General features: G+C 45.4%; 1 protein-coding gene across 6 annotated transcripts in view; it reads right to left on the reverse strand.

Moving 5' to 3' along the window:
- Window positions 1-20,241, reverse strand: part of LOC140390388 (myosin light chain kinase, smooth muscle-like) — a 612,875-nt gene that overhangs the window by 171,881 nt on the left and 420,753 nt on the right. For all 6 annotated transcript variants that reach the window (XM_072475553.1, XM_072475527.1, XM_072475536.1 and 3 more), the window contains 4 exons: window positions 15,520-15,600; window positions 14,378-15,171; window positions 13,840-13,956; window positions 13,105-13,194 (listed from right to left, as the gene is read on the reverse strand). In XM_072475553.1, coding sequence (XP_072331654.1) covers window positions 13,105-13,194; window positions 13,840-13,956; window positions 14,378-15,171; window positions 15,520-15,600 — 1,082 coding nt within the window. The remainder of the gene's footprint in view (window positions 1-13,104; window positions 13,195-13,839; window positions 13,957-14,377; window positions 15,172-15,519; window positions 15,601-20,241) is intronic.

A 20,241-nucleotide genomic window follows, 5' to 3' on the forward strand; every position in this document is an offset into this window, starting at 1 on the left:
ACAAAAGCACGAAAAAAGAATTAAACTTGATGGACAACCAGGCATTGACCCAGGCAATGGAAATCACAATGGCAAACACAGCCCTGTCAACCCTGCAAAATCTTCCTTATTAACATCTGGGGGCTTGTGCCAAAGGTGGGAGAATGTCTCAAAGAATAGTCAAGCAACAGCCTGAGATAGTCATCCTCACAGATTCATACCTCACAGACAATGTCCCAGACACCACTATCACCATTCCTGGGCGGCACGGTGGCACCGTGGCAATGCTGCCTCACAGAGCCAGGGGCTGGGGTTCAATTCTGGCCTTGGGTGACTGTCTCTTTGGAGTTTACACTTTCTCCGCGTGGGTTTCCTCCGGGTGTTCCGGTTTCCCCCCACAATCCAAAGATGTGCAGGTTAAGTGGATTAGCCATGCTAAGTTTCCCCTTAGTTTCCAAAAGGTTAACTGTGGTTACTGGGTTATGTGGCTATCGTGGGGGCTTGGGCCTAAAGTCATTGCAGACTCGATGGGCCAAATAGCCTCCTTCTGCACTATAAGGATTCAATGATTCTATGCACTATTGCATCAATACGACAGATCCAGCAGAGGTGGCAGCACAGTGGGATCCAGTCGGGAGGGAGGTGCCCTGGAAATCCTCAACATTGACTCTAGACCCAATGAAGTTTCATGGCTTCAGGTTAAAAATGGGCAAGGAAACCTCCTGCTGATTACCACGTACCGGCCACCATCCGCTGATGAATCAATACTCCCCCATGCTGAACACCACTTAGAGGAAGCACTGAAGGTGGAAAGGACACAGAATATACTCTGGGTGGGAGGATTTAAATGTTAATCACCAAGAGCTCGGTAGTACCACGACAGACCAAGTTGGCTGGGTCCTAAAGGACATAGCTGCTGGACTGGGACTGCAGCAGGTGGTGAAAGAACCATAAAGAGGGAAAAACCTCTTCCTCACCGACCTGCCTGCTGTAGATGCATTTGTCCTTGACAATATCGGTAGAAGAGACCACCACACAGACCTTGAGGAGATGAAGTTCCGTCTTCACATGAAGATACCCTCCATGTGTTGTGTGACACTACCACCGTGCTCAATGGGATAGACTTCAAGCAGATCTAGTAACTCAAGACTGGGCATTCTTGAAGTGCTGAGGGCCTTCAGCAGCAGCAGGATTGTATTCAATCCAATCCGCAACCTCATGGCCAGCATATCCTTTACTCTACCATTACCACCAAGCCAGCGGATCAACCCTGGTTCAATGAAGAGTGCAGGAGAGCTTGTCAGGAGCAACATCAGGCATACCGAAAAATGAGGGGCGAGATTCTCCCGCAATTGGCGGGGCGGCCCATACCGGCATCAAGAGCAACACGAACCACTCCGGCGTCGGGCCGCCTGGAAGTTGCGGAATCCTCCACACTTCCGGGGGCTAGGCCGCCGCTGGAGGGGTTGGCGGCGTGCCAACCGGCGCCAAAGCGCCCCGCTGGCCGGAGCGAGTTGGCGCATGCGTAGGACTGCCAGCGTGCTCTGTCGCATGCGCAAAACTGCCGGCGTGTTTCCTGCGCATGCGCAGGGGGTTTCTTCTCCGCGCCGGCCATGGCGGAGCCTTACAGAGGCCGGCTTGGAGGGGAAGAGTGACCCCACGGCACAGGCCCGCCCGCAGATCGGTGGGCCCCGAATCCCGGGCCAGGCTACCATGGTGCCCCCCCCCCCCCACCCTCCCGGGGATGGATCCCCCCACGCCCCTCCGAGGACCCTGCTAGTCAGCCGACAAGCCAGGTCCCACCGGGATGGACCATGTCCATTTCACACCGGCGGGACTGGCCTGAAAATGAGTGGCCGCTCGGCCCATCGGGGCTCGGATAATTGCCGGGGGGGGGCGCTGCCAACCAATGTATGTAAATATAATTTGTTGTTTTGGTGGTGGTGATCACATACCTGTATATGTTGATGGAATAGAAGCCCTTCTTGTTCACATAAGTAATCACGTTGATACTTAAGTGTTAAAAAGTGTGAAGATGCTTCAGTGTTATAATTATCAATGACTGCAATATTCAATTTGTTATTTGCATACTGTGTTTTTCATTATGAATAGAAACACATTCCACAGTTTTATTTACTGCTGTCTCCAGTAAGAAGCAATGTCCATTGGGAGTATTGGTTGGAGACAGGGTTACAAAGTAGAAAAATCACCAGATGGGATGCATCCTAGATTATTATTGAGGGATGTTAAGGGTGGAAATTGCTGAGGATATGGCCAAGTTCTCCAATCCTCCTTAAATAAGGGGGTGGCTCCGAAGGGCTGGATTGGAAATGTTACACATTGTCTAAAAACCTGACAATTGCAGCCCAGTCAGCCTAAAATTGGTCATGGGTACATTTTTAAAGACAATAAACTGTGACAAAATGAATTGGTATCTGGAAAAGTATGGGTTAATAATTGAAAGTTAGTACAGATTTATTAAAAGTAAATCATTTTTGCCGAAGTTGATTGAGTTCTTTGCTGTCATAACAGAGGGGGAGGTTGATGAGAATGGAATAATTGATGTTGTTTGTATGGAGTCTCAAGAAGTTTTTGATAAAGTACCAGATAATAGGCTTGTTTGCAAAGTTCAAACCCATGGGAGTAGAGGGAGTGGAGGTGGATACAAAATTGGCTAAAATACTAAAAACAGATGCTGTTTTTCAGATTGCCGGGAAGTGGTGTTCCACAAACATTGGTACTTGGACTACTGCTCACTCTTTTTCAGCTTTTCTCACAATACATGGGCCATCACAATGTTGGCTGATTATCCTTTGCCATCTCCATTCATAACAATCATCATTTGATTTGTCAGCTGGTTTTACAACCAAATGCCCTTCCTGCCACTAATGCTCCCCAATTATATAGTCTGGGGACTGGCACTGATCCACAATGACTTGTGTGCACCAGTAACTGGGTTTCTTCCACGACCAACAAGTCCTTAAGGGGGTGGTAAACGTGGAGCATTTTGGCTCAGAGGCAAGAATGCCACTGCCTGATCCAGATGGAGCTCCGTCACTAGGACCACTGCTCTTTTTGATATGTATTAATAACCTGGATATAAGTGCGCAGAGCATAATTTCATAGTTTGCAGAGAACACAAATCCCAGAAATGTAATAAATAAGACACACTGGTGAAAGGAGCAGACACCTGGCACATGGAATTCACCACACAGGAAGGAATGTGAAGTGAAAACATTTGTAGGAACAAGAGGCAAAACAAACTGATGATACAGTATTAAATGCATTGCTGGAACAGAGACTCAGAGAATGTATGTACACCTGGGTTCAAGATACAGGGGGATTGGATTGGATTTGTTTATTGTCACGTATGCCGAGGTACAGTGAAAAGTATTCAGCACACAGTCCAAACAGATCATTCCATACATGAAAAATAACATAGGGCAAACATAAATACGCAATGCAAATACATAGACACAGGCATCGCATGAAGCATACAGGAGTGCAGTACTATTCAGTAGAGAAGTTGTGTGAAGAGATCAGTTCAGTCCATAAGAGATTTGACAAAGGATCATCTGGACTCGAAACGTTAGTTCTTTTCTCTCCTGACAGCTGCTGCCAGACCTGCTGAGATTTTCCAGCATTTTCTTTTTTGGTTTCAGTCCATTAGAGGGTCATTTAGGAGTCTGGTAACATCGGGGCAGAAGCTGTTTTTGAATCTGTTGGTGCATGTTCTCAGACTCTTGCCCGATGGAAGAAGTTGGAAGAGTGAATAAGCTGGATGGGAGGGATGTTTGATTATGCTGCCCACTTTCCCAAGGCAGCAGGAGGTGTAGACAGAGTCAATGGATGGGAGGAGGATTCGTGTGATGGACTGGGCTGTGTTCATGACTCTCTGTAGTTTCTTATGGTCTTGGGTCGAGCAGTTGCCATACTCGGCTGTGATGCCACCAGTTAGGATGCTTTCTATGATGCATCTGTAAACATTGGTAAGAGTCAATGTGGACATGCCAAATTTCCTTAATTTCCTGAGAAAGTATAGGCGCTGTTGTGCTTTCTTGGCCGTAGCGTCAACGTGGGTGGACCAGGATAGATTGTTGGTGATGTGCATGCCTAGGAATTTGAAGCTGTCAACCATCTTCACGTCAGCACCATTGATCCAGATCCAGCAGAGGGCAGTAGAGCGGAGCTGCTGATTGGCTGTAGCGGGGGAAATTTGCATACGTCCGTGTGCTCACCCTAACTTGAAGGTGGTTTGTGGAGGAGCTGTTGTCAAGTGACACTTGAACCCAAAACACTTCTTCAGTGTTTCCCTCCCTTCCCCCTCCTCTAACCAAAAAAAAACAACCGCTGTAAAGATCAAGAGGAAGGCTCGAGGGCAGGTAGAAGTAAAAAGAAGTTGAACCGTGACGTTACAGCCTGCAGGTAAGGGATTGGCTGGTGACTGGTAAGTAGTTTTTCTTTTCTTTTCCCTCAAGTGTTATCGTGCGGGGCGTAGAGGTTGCTGAGTGAGTGCTTGCTGAGAAGGGGAGTGAATAACAGGTAAGCTCTTTCTTTCTTCTTCTTTTTTTTTATCAAGAGGGAATGGCAGGGAAGGTAGTGCAATGTTGCTCCTGCAGAATGTTTGAGGTGAGGGACGCCGTCAGTGTCCCTGCTGATTTCATCTGTGGGACGTGCACCCATCTCCAGCTCCTCGGAAACCGCGTTAGGGAACTGGAGCTGGAGCTGGATGAATTTCGGATCATTCGGGAGGTAGAGGTGGTCATAGATAGAAGCTTCAGGGGTGTAGTTACTCTGAAGAATAAAGATAGATGGGTGACGGTGAGAGAGGCTGGGAGGAAGCAGTCAGTACAGAGATCCCCTGTGGTCGTTCCCCTTAGTAACAAGTATACCGCTTTGGATACTGTTGGGGGGGGACGATTTACCAGGGGTAAGCCATTGGGTACAGGTCTCTGGCACAGAGTCTGTCCCTGTTGCTCAGAAGGGGAGGGGGGAGAGGAGTAGAGCATTAATCATTGGAGACTCCATAGTTAGGGGGATAGATAGAGATTCTGTGGGAACGAGAGAGACTCGCGGTTGGTGTGTTGCCTCCCAGGTGCCAGGGTGCGTGATGTCTTGAATCATGTTTTTGGGATCCTTAAGGGGAGGGGCAGCAGCCCCAAGTCGTGGTCCACATAGGTACCAATGACATAGGTAGGAAAAGGGATAGGGATGTAAGGCAGGAATTCAGGGATCTAGGGTGGAAACTTAGATCTAGGACAAACAGAGTTATTATCTCTGGGTTGTTACCCGTGCCACGTGATAGCGAGATGAGGAATAGGGAGAGAGAGGAGTTGAACACGTGGCTACAGGGATGGTGCAGGAGGGAGGGTTTCATATTTCTGGATAATTGGGGCTCATTCTGGGGTCGGTGGGACCTCTACAAATGGGATGGTCTACACCTGGACCAGAGGGGTACCAATATCCTGGGGGGGAGGGAAATTGGCTAATGCTCTTCGGGAGGGTTTAAACTAGTTCAGCAGGGGCTTGGGAACCTGAATTGTAGCTCCAGTATACAGGAGGTTGAGAGTAGTGAGGTCATGAGTAAGGTTTCAAAGTTGCAGGAGTGTACCGGCAAGCAGGAAGGTGGTTTAAAGTGTGTCTTCTTCAATGTCAGGAGCATCCGGAATAAGGTGGGTGAACTTGCGGCATGGGTTGGTACCTGGGACTTCGATGTTGTGGCCATTTCGGAGACATGGATAGAGCAGGGATAGGAATGGTTGTTGCAGGTGTCGGGGTTTAGATATTTCAGTAAACTCAGGGAAGGTGGTAAAAGAGGGGGTAGGGGTGGCATTGTTAGTCAAGGACAGTATTACGGTGGCAGAAAGGGCGTTTGATGAGGACTCGTCTACTGAGGTAGTTTGGGCTGAGGTTAGAAACAGGAAAGGAGATGTAACCCTGTTAGGGGTTTTCTATAGGCCTCCGAAAAGTTCCAGAGATGTAGAGGAAAGGATTGCAAAGATGATTCTGGATAGGAGCGAAAGCACAGGGTAGTTTTTATGGGGGACTTTAACTTCCCAAATATTGACTGGAAACGCTATAGTTCGAGTACTTTAGATGGGTCCGTTTTTGTCCAATGTGTGCAGGAGGGTTTCCTGACACAGTATATAGATAGGCCAATGAGAGGCGAGGCCATATTGGATTTGGTACTGGGTAATGAACCAGGACAGGTGTTAGATTTGGAGGTAGGTGAGCACTTTGGTGATAGTGACCACAATTCGATTACGTTTACTTTAGTGATGGAAAGGGATAGGTATATACCGCAGGGCAAGAGTTATATCTGGGGGAAATGCAATTATGATGCGATGAGGCAAGACTTAGGATGCATCGGATGGAGAGGAAAACTGCAGGGGATGGGCACAATGGAAATGTGGAGCTTGTTCAAGGAACAGCTACTGCGTGTCCTTGATAAGTATGTACCTGTCAGGCAGGGAGGAAGTGGCCGAGCAAGGGAACCGTTGTTTACTAAAGCAGTCGAAACACTTGTCAAGAGGAAGAAGGAGGCTAATGTAAAGATGAGACATGAAGGTTCAGTTAAGGCACTTGAGAGTTACAAGTTAGCTAGGAAGGACCTAAAGAGAGAGCTAGGAAGAGCCAGGAGGGGACATGAGAAGTCATTGGCAGGTAGGATCAAGGATGACCCGAAAGCTTTCTATAGATATGTCAGGAATAAACAAATGACTAGGGTAAGAGTAGGGCCAGTCAAGGACAGTAGTGGGAAGTTGTGTTTGGAGTCCGAGGAGATAGGAGAGGTGCTAAATGAATACTTTTTGTCAGTATGCACATAGGAAAAAGACAATGTTGTCGAGGAGAATACTGAGATTCAGGCTACTAGACTAGAAGGGCTTGAGGTTCATAAGGAGGAGGTGTTAGCAGTTCTGGAATGTGTGAAAATAGATAAGTCCCCTGGGCCGGATGGGATTTATCCTAGGATTCTCTGGGAAGCTAGGGAGGAGATTGCTGAGCCTTTGGCTTTGATCTTTAAGTCAACTTTGTCTACAGGAGTAGTGCCAGAAGGCTGGAGGATAGCAAATGTTGTCCCCTTGTTCAAGAAGGGGAGTAGAGACAACCCCGGTAACTATAGACCAGTGAGCCTTCCTTCTGTTGTGGGCAAAATCTTGGAAAGGTTTATAAGAGATAGGATGTATAATCATCTGGAAAGGAATAATTTGATTAGAGATAGTCAACACGGTTTTGTGAAGGGTAGGTCGTGCCTCACAAACCTTATTGAGTTCTTTGAGAAGGTGACCAAATAGGTGGATGAGGGTAAAGCAGTTGATGTGGTGTATATGGATTTCAGTAAAGCATTTGATAAGGTTCCCCATGGTATGCTACTGCAGAACATACTGAGGCATGGGATTCAGGGTGATTTAGCAGTTTGGATCAGAAATTGGCTCGCTGGAAGAAGACAAAGGGTGGTGGTTGATGGGAAATGTTCAGACTGGAGTCCAGTTACTAGTGGTGTACCACAAGGATCTGTTTTGAGGCCACTGCTGTTTGTCATTTTTATAAATGACCTGGAGGAGGGCGTAGAAGGATGGGTGAGTAAATTTGCAGATGACACTAAAGTCGGTGGAGTTGTGGACAGTGCGGAAGTATGTTACAAGTTATAGAGGGACATAGATAAGCTGCAGCGCTGGGCTGAGAGGTGGCAAATGGAGTTTAATGCAGAAAAGTGTAAGGTGATTCATTTTGGAAGGAATAACAGGAAGACAGAGTACTGGGCTAATGGTAAGATTCTTGGCAGTGTGGATGAGCAGAGAGATCTCAGTGTCCATGTACATAGATCCCTGAAAGTTTCCACCCAGGTTGAGAGGGTTGTTAAGAAGGCATACGGTGTGTTAGCTTTTATTGGTAGAGGGATTGAGTTTCGGAGCCATGAGGTCATGTTGCAGCTGTACAAAACTCTGGTGCGGCCGCATTTGGAGTATTGCGTGCAATTCTGGTCGCCGCATTATAGGAAGGATGTGGAAGCATTGGAAAGGGTGCAGAGGGGATTTACCAGAATGTTGCCTGGTATGGAGGGAAGATCTTATGAGGAAAGGCTGAGGGACTTGAGGCTGTTTTTGTTAGAGAGAAGAAGGTTAAGAGGTGACTTAATTGAGGCATACAAGATGATCAGAGGATTAGATAGGGTGGACAGTGAGAGCCTTCTTCCTCGGATGGTGATGTCTAGCACCAGGGGACATAGCTTTAAATTGAGGGGAGATAGATATAGGACAGATGTCAGAGGTAGGTTCTTTACTCAGAGAGTAGTAAGGGCATGGAATGCCCTGCCTGCAACAGTAATGGACTCGCCAACACTAAGGGCATTCAAATGGTCATTGGATAGACATATGGACGATAAGGGAATAGTGTAGATGGGCTTTCGAGTGGTTTCACAGGTCAGTGCAACATTGAGGGCCGAAGGCTGTAATGTTCTATGTTCCATGTTCTATTGATGCAGACAGGGGTGTGTACGATACTTTGCTTCCTGAAGTCAATGACCAGCTCTTTACTTCTGCTGACATTGAGGGAGAGATTGTTGTCGTTACACCACACCTCTAGGTTCTCTATCTCCCTTCTATACTCTGACTCTGCAATGTTGTTCGAGATCTGACACATTACGGTCGTGTCATCAGCAAACTTGTAGATGGAGTTGGAGCCAAAATTTGACACACAGTCGTCTGTGTATTGGGAATATAGTAGGGGTCTAATTGCACAGCCTTGCGGGGCCCCGGTATTGAGGACTATCGTGGAGGAGGTGTTGTTGTTTATCCTCACTGATCGTGGTCTATGGGTCAGAAAATCGAGGATCCAGTTGCAGAGGGAAGAGCCAAGTTCTAGGTTTTGGAGCTTTGATATGAGCTTGGCTGGGATTATGGGGTTGAAGGTGGGGCTGTAGTCAATGAATAGGAGTCTGATATATGAGTCAGGAGGGTAATGGACAAATTTGCCCTTGAAAGCCTCCAGAAAGCCTGGGAAAATACCATCATGGGAGTGCCCAATGAGGAAAGTTGCCCCTGTATATGGAAGAGATATAATCTGTGAGGTGTTGCTTCTCCAGATTCGTTCTCTGCCATTATTGCTGCTGATAAGCTCACTAGTAAGACCGCTCACTAAGAGTGCCTGTGGGGCTGGCACTGCTAGAAGCTGTGAATGATGTGGTGATGTCAGCATTGGACTGGGATGAGCACAGTAAGAAGTCTTACAACACCAGGTTAAAGTCCAACAGATTTGTTTCAAATCACTACCTTTCGGAGCACTGCACCTTCCTCATGTGAATGCCTGAGGAAGGAGCAATGCTCCGAAAGCTAGTGATTTGAAACAAACCTGTTGGACTTTAACCTGGTGTTGTGAGACTTCTTACAGAAGCTGTGAAGGGGAGAGAGGCTGTTAAAGTAGGAGGGGCTGCGATGGAGATAAAGTGGGGAGTGGAGTGAGTATCCAGGGTGGAGGGGAGGCAGGGGGAGGGGGTGGAGCAGAAGATCAGCTAACTGGGGGTCAGAGGAACTTGAAGTCACTGAGCTAGTTAATTCCTTGCAATTGAATGTAAAATCTCCAGCTTGAGACTGCATAAGGTCAGGAGCTACTCAATGGAGAAATATTGTCGTGAATGAAATTATAATGAATACGGTGTGAATTCGGATAATTAAATACTGAACAGTTTTATTTCATAAGTAACATTTGCATTTATGTGTTGTCACATCTCAAAGTGTTTCAGATACTGTGGACTATATGAAGTGCAGCGACTGTGTTAGAGACAAACGTGTAACATTTTGCATTTGGTAAGATCCAAAAGAGTAATGAATGACTTACATTTTTATCGTGTTTTTATAACTTTAGGACATCCCAAAGTACTTTACAGTCAAATAAATACTTTGGAATGTAGTCACTGTGGTAATCAAGGAAATATAATGAGTAAATGATCAACTAATTTAGGGGACCAGTGAGCATAATCTAAAAAAATAGAACCATAGCTTTCAGGAGACAATTTATGAAACATCTACTCACACAAAGGGTAGTAGAAGTTTTGAAATTTCTTCCACAAACACCAATTGATGCCAGATCAATATCAATGTTCGATCAATTGTTAAATTTAAATCTAAGATTGAGCTGTGAGATATGGTAAAAAAAGGTAGTAACTGCGTGGTTAAAATCTTACCGATTTGTCTGTATGCAATGAAAATGCATTAGCTGTGATTTTGTCAGTCCATGGAATGAATGTCTTTTCAGAGTGATGACTTTTTGTGTGTCTCACTTATTTTGAAAAAATAAATTGCCGCTAATTTTGCCTGGTCCTTCTTTGGTTTCAATTTAAATACCATGGTGTCCAGGAAACTGATGCTTTCCTTGTGTGTTGTGGCTTTAAGTTTAATGGGGGAGTGATGATTATTGAGGATGTTGATGATTTTTTCTAATTCTGCCTCTGCTTGAGTCCAAATGCCCCATAATGTCAGCACAAATACAAAGGTAATGCCACTATGTGACTGCACCCTCTGATAAAGAAGTTAGGGAAAATGAAAAAGGAACACCCGACTAGCCCTCAAAGATTAAAAAAAAGTAGCCCTTGAGAAAATCTCAAGAAGAGCCCTCACAAAGGTTATTTTGACCTCCGATGCATACAAATCTTTGAAGGTAGAATTGAGAAGGCTGTTAAAAAAGTATATAGTGGGCAGGATTCTCTCACCCTGGGGCCAGGCCGGAGGATCGCCGGGATGGGTGCGAATCGCGCCACGCCGCCGGTCCACTGATTCTCTAGAGAGCAGAGAATCGGCGCCATTAGCGCTGGTGCTGTCGGCGCGGCGCTGGTCGGGAGCCGCTCTACGGGGCCCCCCCCCCCGGCGATTCTCTGCCCGGGATGGGCCGAGCGGCCAGGTAAAATAAGCCGAGTCCCACCGGCGCCGTTCACACCTGCTCTTACCCGGTGGGACCTCAGTGTGGATGCATCCGGGGGTGGCCTGGTGGGGGTGCAGGGGGGTCCAACACCGCGGGGGGATTCCGCTGTAGCCTGGCCATCGATCGGGGCCTACCAATCGGTGGGCTGGCCACTCGGGCTGGTGGCCTCTTTTGTTCCGCGCCGGCCTCTGTAGCCCTACGCCATGTTGCATCGGGGCCGGTGCGGAGAAGAGAGTCACTGCGCATGCGCGGCAATCGCGCCGGTCCCACTGCGCATTCACACATTGGCGCCGTCCCCACTGCGGATGCGCAGACCAGCTGCGCCCATCTGAGGCTGGGGATCAGCAGCTGGAGCGGCGTGGGCCGCTCCAGTGCCATGCTGGCCTCCTGTAGGGGTCAGAATCGATGCTCCTGTGGTCATGTTGACGCCGTTGAGAAACGCAAATCCGTTTACGGCGATGTCAACACTTCACCTCAGGATCAGAGGATCCCGCCCAGGATTCTTGGTTTTATTATTGAAGGCATAACGTACAAATGTAAGGACATTATACCAACACTTCATGAAACAGTCTTTAGAATTCAATTGGTTTATTGTGTTTAATTCTGCATATCACATTTTAAGGATGTCAATAGACGGTGCAGAAGAGATTCACTAGAATGGTACCAGGAATGGGGAACTTCAGTTATTTGGATGAACTGGAGAAGCAGGGGTTGTTATCCCAGCAAAGAAGGTTAAGTGGAGGTGTTAGAAGTGTTGAAAATCATGAAGAGTTTTGATTCACTAAATGGGGAGGAACTGTTTCCATGACATAAGGGTAGATAATCAGAAAACATAGAATGTGATTGTGAAATGAACAGGGGAGGTAGGACATTTCATCTTGGGAGCAAGTTGTTATGACCTGGAATGCACTGTGTGCATGTTGCTGAAAGCAGATTTGCTAATAATTTTCAGTAGGGAATTGGATAAGTACTTGAAGGAATGATATAACAGGACGAATGTGATGTGAGGAAAAAAAAAATTCACATAAAAAGTGGTTTGGGTCTGGAATGCACTGACTGGAAGTGTGTTGGAGGCAGGTTCAATCCAGCATGCAAGAGGGCATTAGATGCTTATCTGAACAGAAACAATGTGCAGGTGTATGGGGAAAAGACAGGGGAATGGCACTAAGCCATGATGATTGTTTGGAGAGCCGGTGCAGGCACGATGGACCAAATGCCCTCCTTCTGCATGTTAACAATTCTGTAATTCTGTTATGCTGAAAGAGCTGTTGACTGGGGTTAATTGGATAGTTCTATCAACGCGTCAGCATGGGCACAGTAGACTGAATGGCCCCCTTCTCTGCTGTATCATTCTAAAATGATACAGCGTGGGCGGCACGGTAGCACAATGGTTAGCACTGTTGCTTCACAATTCCAGGGTCTCAGGTTCGTATCCCGGCTTGGGTCACTGTCTGTGCGGAGTCTGCACATTCTCTCAGTGTCTGCATGGGTTTCCTCCGGGTGCTCAGGTTTCCTCCCACAGTCCAAAGATATGCAGGTTAGGTGGATTGGCCATGCTAAATTGTCCTTAGTGTTCCAAAATGTTAGATGGGGTTACTGGGTTACGAGGATAGGGTGGAGATGTGGGCTTAGGTAGGATGCTCTTTCCAGGGGCCGGTGCAGACTCAATGGGCCGAATGACCTCCTTCTGCACTGTAAATTCTATGATTCTATAATAAAATAATAGCCTTAATTTTCTATTGTAACTGTGATATCAATTTTGTTTAAATTCCTACAGCAATGTTACTTTTATTACCAAAGAGGCAAATTATACCATTGTTCCCTTTCTTTTTAAATGTCATGTTTAGATTTCAAAAAGTTCCTGATTAAAAGCCATTAAAAGAAATGAAGTTTATGCATTTTACTCTCTGCCACATTTGTCACTTGCTGAAAAGGAATAAATCCTAATTCATAATTGAGAAGGATGGAATTTGCAACAGTTAACTTCAAACTCCTTTACATTAGCTTATGATATTTAACATTCATCGCATAGTTTGTTTCACAAAGGAGAAATTCACATATCCTCTGCCAAAGGTTAAAACAACATAGTATATCAACATTGCAGATGACAACTTCTACAGTGGATAGCCTCGAACTAATGGGAAAATTGCTGGAAGCCCAATCCATTCCTTATTTGGAAACAGGTTCGATAAAATGATCTTGACTTACCACAGTCTGTTTCTGAAGTTGGACTAGAAGTGGACTTTCCCTTCTTTGAAGTTTTCTCAATCGTTTTGGGAACTTTTGATGAAGCTGCATCTGAAAATCAATGATTCTAAAATAACTTGGGTTGAGTTAACAGAATCATATCGTAGTTAAAAAGCATTTTAGTTTGAAGATACCAAACAAACCTTTCTGTACAAAATTAACTCAGTGCTGTTTAACTATTCATGGTTTTATTTTTAATTGGTTCTTTGGAGAATACTGAGATTTAGAAAATTGCTTTGTTTCTGGACAGTTCCACAATCTTGTATAATTTTAAATGTTATATCAACAGTGATTGCACAAACATATACAATTTCCAGCAATATAATAGGAAATTATTCTGACAAATTATCTTTGACCAACATAGATACGTGTCCGTCTAGTACGCAAAGGGTGAGATTTTAACTCGTTCAAAATCCACCCACTTGCACAGTGTTAAAATAGGACCCTAAATGTTTTCAAGCTCCTTGATTTTAACTGCCCGGGATCATTTTCCTTTTCCTTTCGGTTGTCAAACGTTTGTTTGTTCTGAGGGAAACTCTGGCTTAATCTTGTGTTAGTAATTTGTTTCTGCTCTCGACTGGTGGAAGGAATTTTGTTTTTAATTTCACAGTTTAATGACAGGAAGAAAAGACAAACAATGTTGCACGCAGAGGAATGCTTTCCATTGTGAGTTCTCATGCTGTTGAATACTCTTACCAGCCACAGTAACCGAGCAAGTACATTCCATTTTCCCTGCAGAATTCTCTGCTATGCATTTGTACTGGCCTTGATCTTCAGGCAGGACCTCCTCAATTTTAAGTGTACAAAGTGACCCTAATATAAATAAAAGCTTGTGAGAGTCCACAATCCAAATGGATTTTAAACTAAGGTTCAAATACACTTACACTCCTCATAAACAGCTTTTTATTCATCAACTCCAGATTAATAAAAACGTTCTGAACTTTCCACTAATCCTTATTGCACAATATCATGGATTACAAAATAAAACTTGTTTTAAGGAATATCTTGCTGTTTGTAAAACTGATATGCAGTTACATCAAACATTATTAGTGATTTGCATTACTGGCATGTACAGTCCTCAGGATTAATAGCGATGAATTTTTTCTCAGAGCAACAATTAAATGAAATGCTATCTTATGCATAAATTTGAAATACAAGTGCAGTGTACTGTTTGAATGTTTATTAAGACTTAGGATTTAATTTAAAGCTCCATCTATCCTTGGAAGTCAGTTACCTTCATGAGATATATTAATGAACTTGGATGACTTGATGGCCTTTCCATTTATAGTCCAGGTGACTATAGGAGTTGGTTCTGCAACAACCCGACATTGCAACAATAAACATTCACCATCCGCTACCTGAACGTCTTTTAATGTTTCCTCAAATACAGGTGTATTTCCTGTGCTTTCAGATTTCTCATCAGTTACTCCACCATCGACACATGAACATCCATTTTTACAATCACCGCCATCATTTAAGTCCACTTTGACAGATTGATTGCTTTCAGCAACATTATTTGCCTCTTTGCCAGTAGAAGATTGCTTCTTTGTGCCTACAGCACTCCTGAATTCTGACTGTGCTTGCTTTGATGTATTCTCCTGTGATATTTTGGGAGTGTTCTTTTTACCAAGTACGGCCCGGAAATCTACCTGCTGGGGATTCGAAATCTTCTTCTCTTCTTCAAATGTATTGGTCGTTTTAACATGTCTGGAAAGAGAGTCTCGGAAGTTCATTTGTTCTGCTGAACGTTCCTTCAGTTCTTCCTCGGAAAAGCTTTTGGTGAATACTTTTTTCCCTAGCACGCAACGAAAGTCTTTCTGATCAGCCTCTTGCTGTTTGAGTTGCTCTGCTGATTGCTCTTTGGTTTCAACTTTTCTCCTAAGCACTCCACGGAACACTTTCTCTTCGTCTGTGCTTGCTTTTGTTTCTGCTGTGCTCTTCTTAGCACTGTCAAGTTTACCAAAATTCTCTATGCCATCACCACTACCCTCCTCCTCTTCAAGGACACTGGCATTCCACTGTTCCTTACTGTTAGCAGCAGTGAAAGGAAAGAATTAACAAGAGGTTAGTTTGAAAGCCACAGAACAGCCCCAGGCTTGATACAAGAATGTTTATAAAAGGGAAAGGCTTATTACAAGAACACAATCTATTACAGTACTGCATCACTGATGACTTCAGTGACCATGTAAGGGCATGAAAAAAAGTGAGACAGGCTCTACTTGGACCATGTACTATGGCACAGCTGTGTGATGTAAACAATTTGTTTGGTCACTTCGGGGGATTAATTTTGAATCTTTTCCAGCCTAGAACTGGCCGGCCTTCGTACAGTCAGTGCAAAAATAGAACTCTCCCAAGTAATGTGGGAATCATACTTACTCTTCCTTGGCTTCTTCTCTGGAAAGGGAGCATTCTTTGACCACTAGCGACACGTGGCAGCTGCACTTGCCAACTTGGTTTCTGGCATTTGTGAAAGAAAAAAAGAATGGGGCTGAGGGAATTAAGTTAAATAATATATGGAAAAATAGTTTACAAAGATACTGACTGATGTGAGTAACTATATTTGAACATACATCTGAAATGTAACATATGCAAGTGATTTTTTGTGAAATGTGCATCATATTGTTTAGGCGTTTTGGTTCTAAACACTTGCTATCTGTCCATCGCAATGTGAGCAGTATCCGTGCAGAGAGGTTTGCACAGAGCTATTCTACTGCTTATCAAAGGAAAACAAACCTACTACAATTAGCTGAATCAGATTTATAGGATGCGATATAATCAGGCTGCTAACACTTCCTTTGCAGAAGAAATGAATAAACTCCTTATCGTTATGAATGCAGCGGCCAAATAATTTAAAGATTAACGGTTGCAAGTAACAAAGCAAAGACCCTTAATGAACTTCAGAGCCAGGACTTTACAGCCCCTTCTGCCCATCAGGATATTACGATCCCAACAAAATAGTTTAAATGCACCCCCCCCCCACCCCACCCCAGCATCCACCGGAGGAGGGGGCGGAACATGTCATGGCAGGGCACGGAAGTCCTGACGCAGGAATTGATTGACTCTGCCTTCTTTCCCCCAAAGCCTCATCGAGTAGCAGAACAGCATAATCAAATAGGATGTTAGAGTTCTGATAGCCAATCGGTGAAGGGAGGATCCAAAGCCAGTCTTTACTTGAATACAGAATGAAATATTACAGAGAGATGTCCTCTTAGACTCCACTCAATTCAGTAAGCGTCTCTTCATATGTGCTCAAGCAACCATCCAATAAATGCCCTCCACCTGTGTGTACTTCACTTTAACTGATATAATTAACGAGGGTCCCAGGCATAATTTCAGCTTGTCTGATTAACCTTATCTCAGCTTGAGTAACAGATATAAGTTTTTATATAGCTGCAACATGATTTCCCAACTCTTGTACTCAATGCCCCGGCTGGTGAATGCAAGCATGCCATATGCCTTCTTAATCACCATGGCCACCTGTGTTACCACTTTTAGGGAACTGTGGACCTGCCCAGATCCCTCTGTATTTTATTGTTCCAAAGGGTTCTGCCATTTACAGTCTAATTCAGACCTATATACATCACATTGCATTTGTCCGGATTAAACGCCATCTGCCATTTCTGTACCCAAGTCTTCAATCTATCCATATCCTCTTGTATCCTCTGACATTTTAGCTCCTAACCTAACTCCCTGAATTGTCTTTGCAGGACTTCTGGCTGCCTATGCCATTTGTACCAATGTGGACAATGTCTTCTGTCTGAGAGTTTTTCGAGGAGGTCACTAAGATGATTGATGCAGGTAGGGCAGTGGATGTTGCCTATATGGACTTTAGTAAGGCCTTTGACAAGGTACCTCATGGTAGACTAGTACAAAAGGTGAAGTCATACGGGATCAGGGGTGAGCTGGCAAGGTGGATACAGAACTGGCTAGGTCATAGAAGGCAGAGAGTAGCAATGGAAGGATGCTTTTCTAATTGGAGGGCTGTGACCAGTGGTGTTCCACAGGGATCAATGCTGGGACCTTTGCTGTTTGTAGTATATATAAATGATTTGGAGGAAAATGTAACTGGTCTGATTAGTAAGTTTGCAGACGACACAAAGGTTGGTGGAATTGCGGATAGTGATGAGGACTGTCAGAGGATACAGCAGGATTTAGATTGTTTGGAGACTTGGGCGGAGAGATGGCAGATGGAGTTTAATCCGGACAAATGTGAGGTAATGCATTTTGGAAGGTCTAATGCAGGTAGGGAATATACAGTGAATGGTAGAACCCTCAAGAGTATTGAAAGTCAAAGAGATTTAGGAGTACAGGTCCACAGGTCACTGAAAGGGGCAACACAGGTGGAGAAGGTAGTCAAGAAGGCATACGGCATGCTTGCCTTCATTGGCCGGGGCATTGAGTATAAGAATTGGCAAGTCATGTTGCAGCTGTTTAGAACCTTAGTTAGGCCACACTTGGAGTATAGTGTTCAATTCTGGTCGCCACACTACCAGAAGGATGTGGAGGCTTTAGAGAGGATGCAGAAGAGACCTACCAGAATGTCGCCTCGTGTGGAGGGCATTAGCTATGAGGAGCGGTTGAATAAACTTGGTTTGTTCTCACTGGAACGAAGGAGGTTGAGGGGTGACCTGATAGAGGTCTACAAAATTATGAGGGGCATAGACAGAGTGGATAGTCAGAGGCTTTTCCCCGGGGTAGAGGGGTCAATTACTAGGGGGCATAGGTTTAAGGTGAGAGGGGCAAGGTTTAGAGTAGATGTACAAAGCAAGTTTTTTACGCAGAGGGTAGTGGGTGCCTGGAACTCGCTACCGGAGGAGGTGGTGGAAGCAGGGACGATAGTGACATTTAAGGGGCATCTTGACAAATACATGAATAGGATGGGAATAGAGGGATACGGACCCAGGAAGTGTAGAAGATTGTAGTTTAGTCGGGCAGCATGGTCGGCACAGGCTTGGAGGCCTGTTCCTGTGCTGTACATTTCTTTGTTCTTTGTTTGTTCGTTACTGTTCTTTTTCACGATGCCCTGCAGCCGTTCAGAGACCAGCAGAAATAATTTTTGATGCCATCACTGGTATGAGGTGGACAAGCAGGAAGGTCTGCCCAAGGCCATCCTGCTCTGTCAATCAAATAGATCATGGTTTTCCCCCACTATCCCCATATCCCCTTGATGACATTCGTATCCAGAAATCTATCAAGGTCCAGCCAAAAATTTTTTTTTTATTCATTCAAGGGCTAGGCCAACCTTGATTTCCCATTCTTAATTATCCTTGAGAAGGTGATTGTGAGCTGCCTTCCTGAATCGCTGCAGTCCATGAGCTGTAGGTACATCCACAGGGCTGTTGGGGAGGGAGTTTCAGGATTTTGAGCCAGTGACAATGAAAGAACAGCGATATATTTGCAAGTAAGGATGGTGAGTGGCTTGCAGGGGAATTTCAGGTGGTGGTGTTCCCCTCTAACTGCTGGCTTTGTCCTTCTAAATGGCAGTGGCCAGGGATTTGGAAGGTGCTGTTTAAGGAGCCTTGGTGAGTTCCTGCAGTTCATCTTGACGGAATGTTTGGTATTCTTGAAAAGCAGCAGCCCAGTTTAAGCAGTAAGAAATACAAGCTAGTTTGAAACCACACATAAATCTCAATCAGCTCATTTAGACTCGTTGAAAATTTAACTAGCCAGGAGAAACTGAAGTGCATGCTGGGTTGGCATTTCCACTTTGTGTGTAATTTTGCCCACATTTACAACTGTTTTGAATAGAGATTTCTCCATGAGATTCCGCTCAAACTCAGTTACATCTCGCTGAAAGCAAAATCTACCGTACGGCAGAATGAGCAACATTTTAAAACATAATTTAAGAAACTAATTTGCTTTAAAAGTACACCTTGATATAGTCAAGAGTAAAGTTTGATTAGTCGAGGTAAAAATGGGTTTCTGACACAAAGGGCGCGATCCACCCACAAGGGAACAAAGTGATGAATTGATGAGCACGTTTAGCTGCATGTTTCCCGCCACTCGTAGTGCGTAGAAACACATGGCTATTCAACGAGACTCGCTTTGAATAGGGGGACTGAATGAGTAATGTGCAGCCGAGGCTGCACAGAGCCCCGCTTTTTACAATGGGGAGCTCCGCTCGCCAGAACTCTGTTTTAGCGAGAGAACAGGATGTCATTTAAAAATGGTGTCCTGATCTCCGAGGCCCTAAAAATAATCCTCGACCTCCCTCCCCTAGTCCGAACACAACGTGGGAAACCCCCACACCTCCCCGCACCCCCTCCCAACACCTATGGCAGGCAACCCTGGCCCGATTGCATGCATGCACAAAAATGCCAGCTTGACACCTTGGTAATGCCAGCTGGCAGTGCCACCTGGGCACCATGGCAGTGCCAGGGTGGCACCCATGTGGCATTGCCAGAGTGGTAGGCTAGCACTGCCAGGGTACCCAGGTGGCATCAGCAGTGCCAGGGCACCACCCTGCCCAAAGGGCATGAGGCCTGGAGCCTCCAATACCCTTTTGAGACCCGCACGAGTACCGCTCTGTCTGGACGCCGTTTATGGGGACCAGCACCAAACGGCACTCGCCCAGGGTCCCCGAGGAGAAGGGATTGAATCCCAAAGCCTCGGGTGCCTCGGGAATCTGCACATTAGAGTAAGACTTACTGCCTCGTTCCAATATGCTGATTTGCTAAAAGGTGATCCCGCCCATTGTGGGCAGGATTCCCCTTGCAATGTCTCACGAGATTGCGTTGAATCTCACGAGGTGTTGCAAGCTGGGTAGATCCCAGGAGCAGAGTCCCCTGGCTTTCAGCGGTCACGCTGCACCAGGGCGAGATGCTTTTCTGGAGCAGCATGGCCGGTGGATCGTGCCAAAAGAAACGCTTTAAATCATTGGGCTGGATTTTAGGGGGGGGCAGACTTCTTGCACTCACCGTTGCAAGATAAATCAAATGTTGCCAGTGGGCTAAACAGGTTGGGAGCAAGGCCTCTTGCCTCTGATGGGGAGGATATCATGCCTTCAAGAGCTGCTGGCCCATCTGATTGGGGGAGAGATTGGGTCGCCCAGTGAGGGTTGTGTGAGGATCTGTTTTAGAAGTCAGGTGGGGATATATT

The sequence above is a fragment of the Scyliorhinus torazame genome, chromosome 2, assembly GCF_047496885.1.
Source record: "Scyliorhinus torazame isolate Kashiwa2021f chromosome 2, sScyTor2.1, whole genome shotgun sequence".
NCBI classification, from domain to species: Eukaryota; Metazoa; Chordata; class Chondrichthyes; order Carcharhiniformes; family Scyliorhinidae; genus Scyliorhinus; species Scyliorhinus torazame.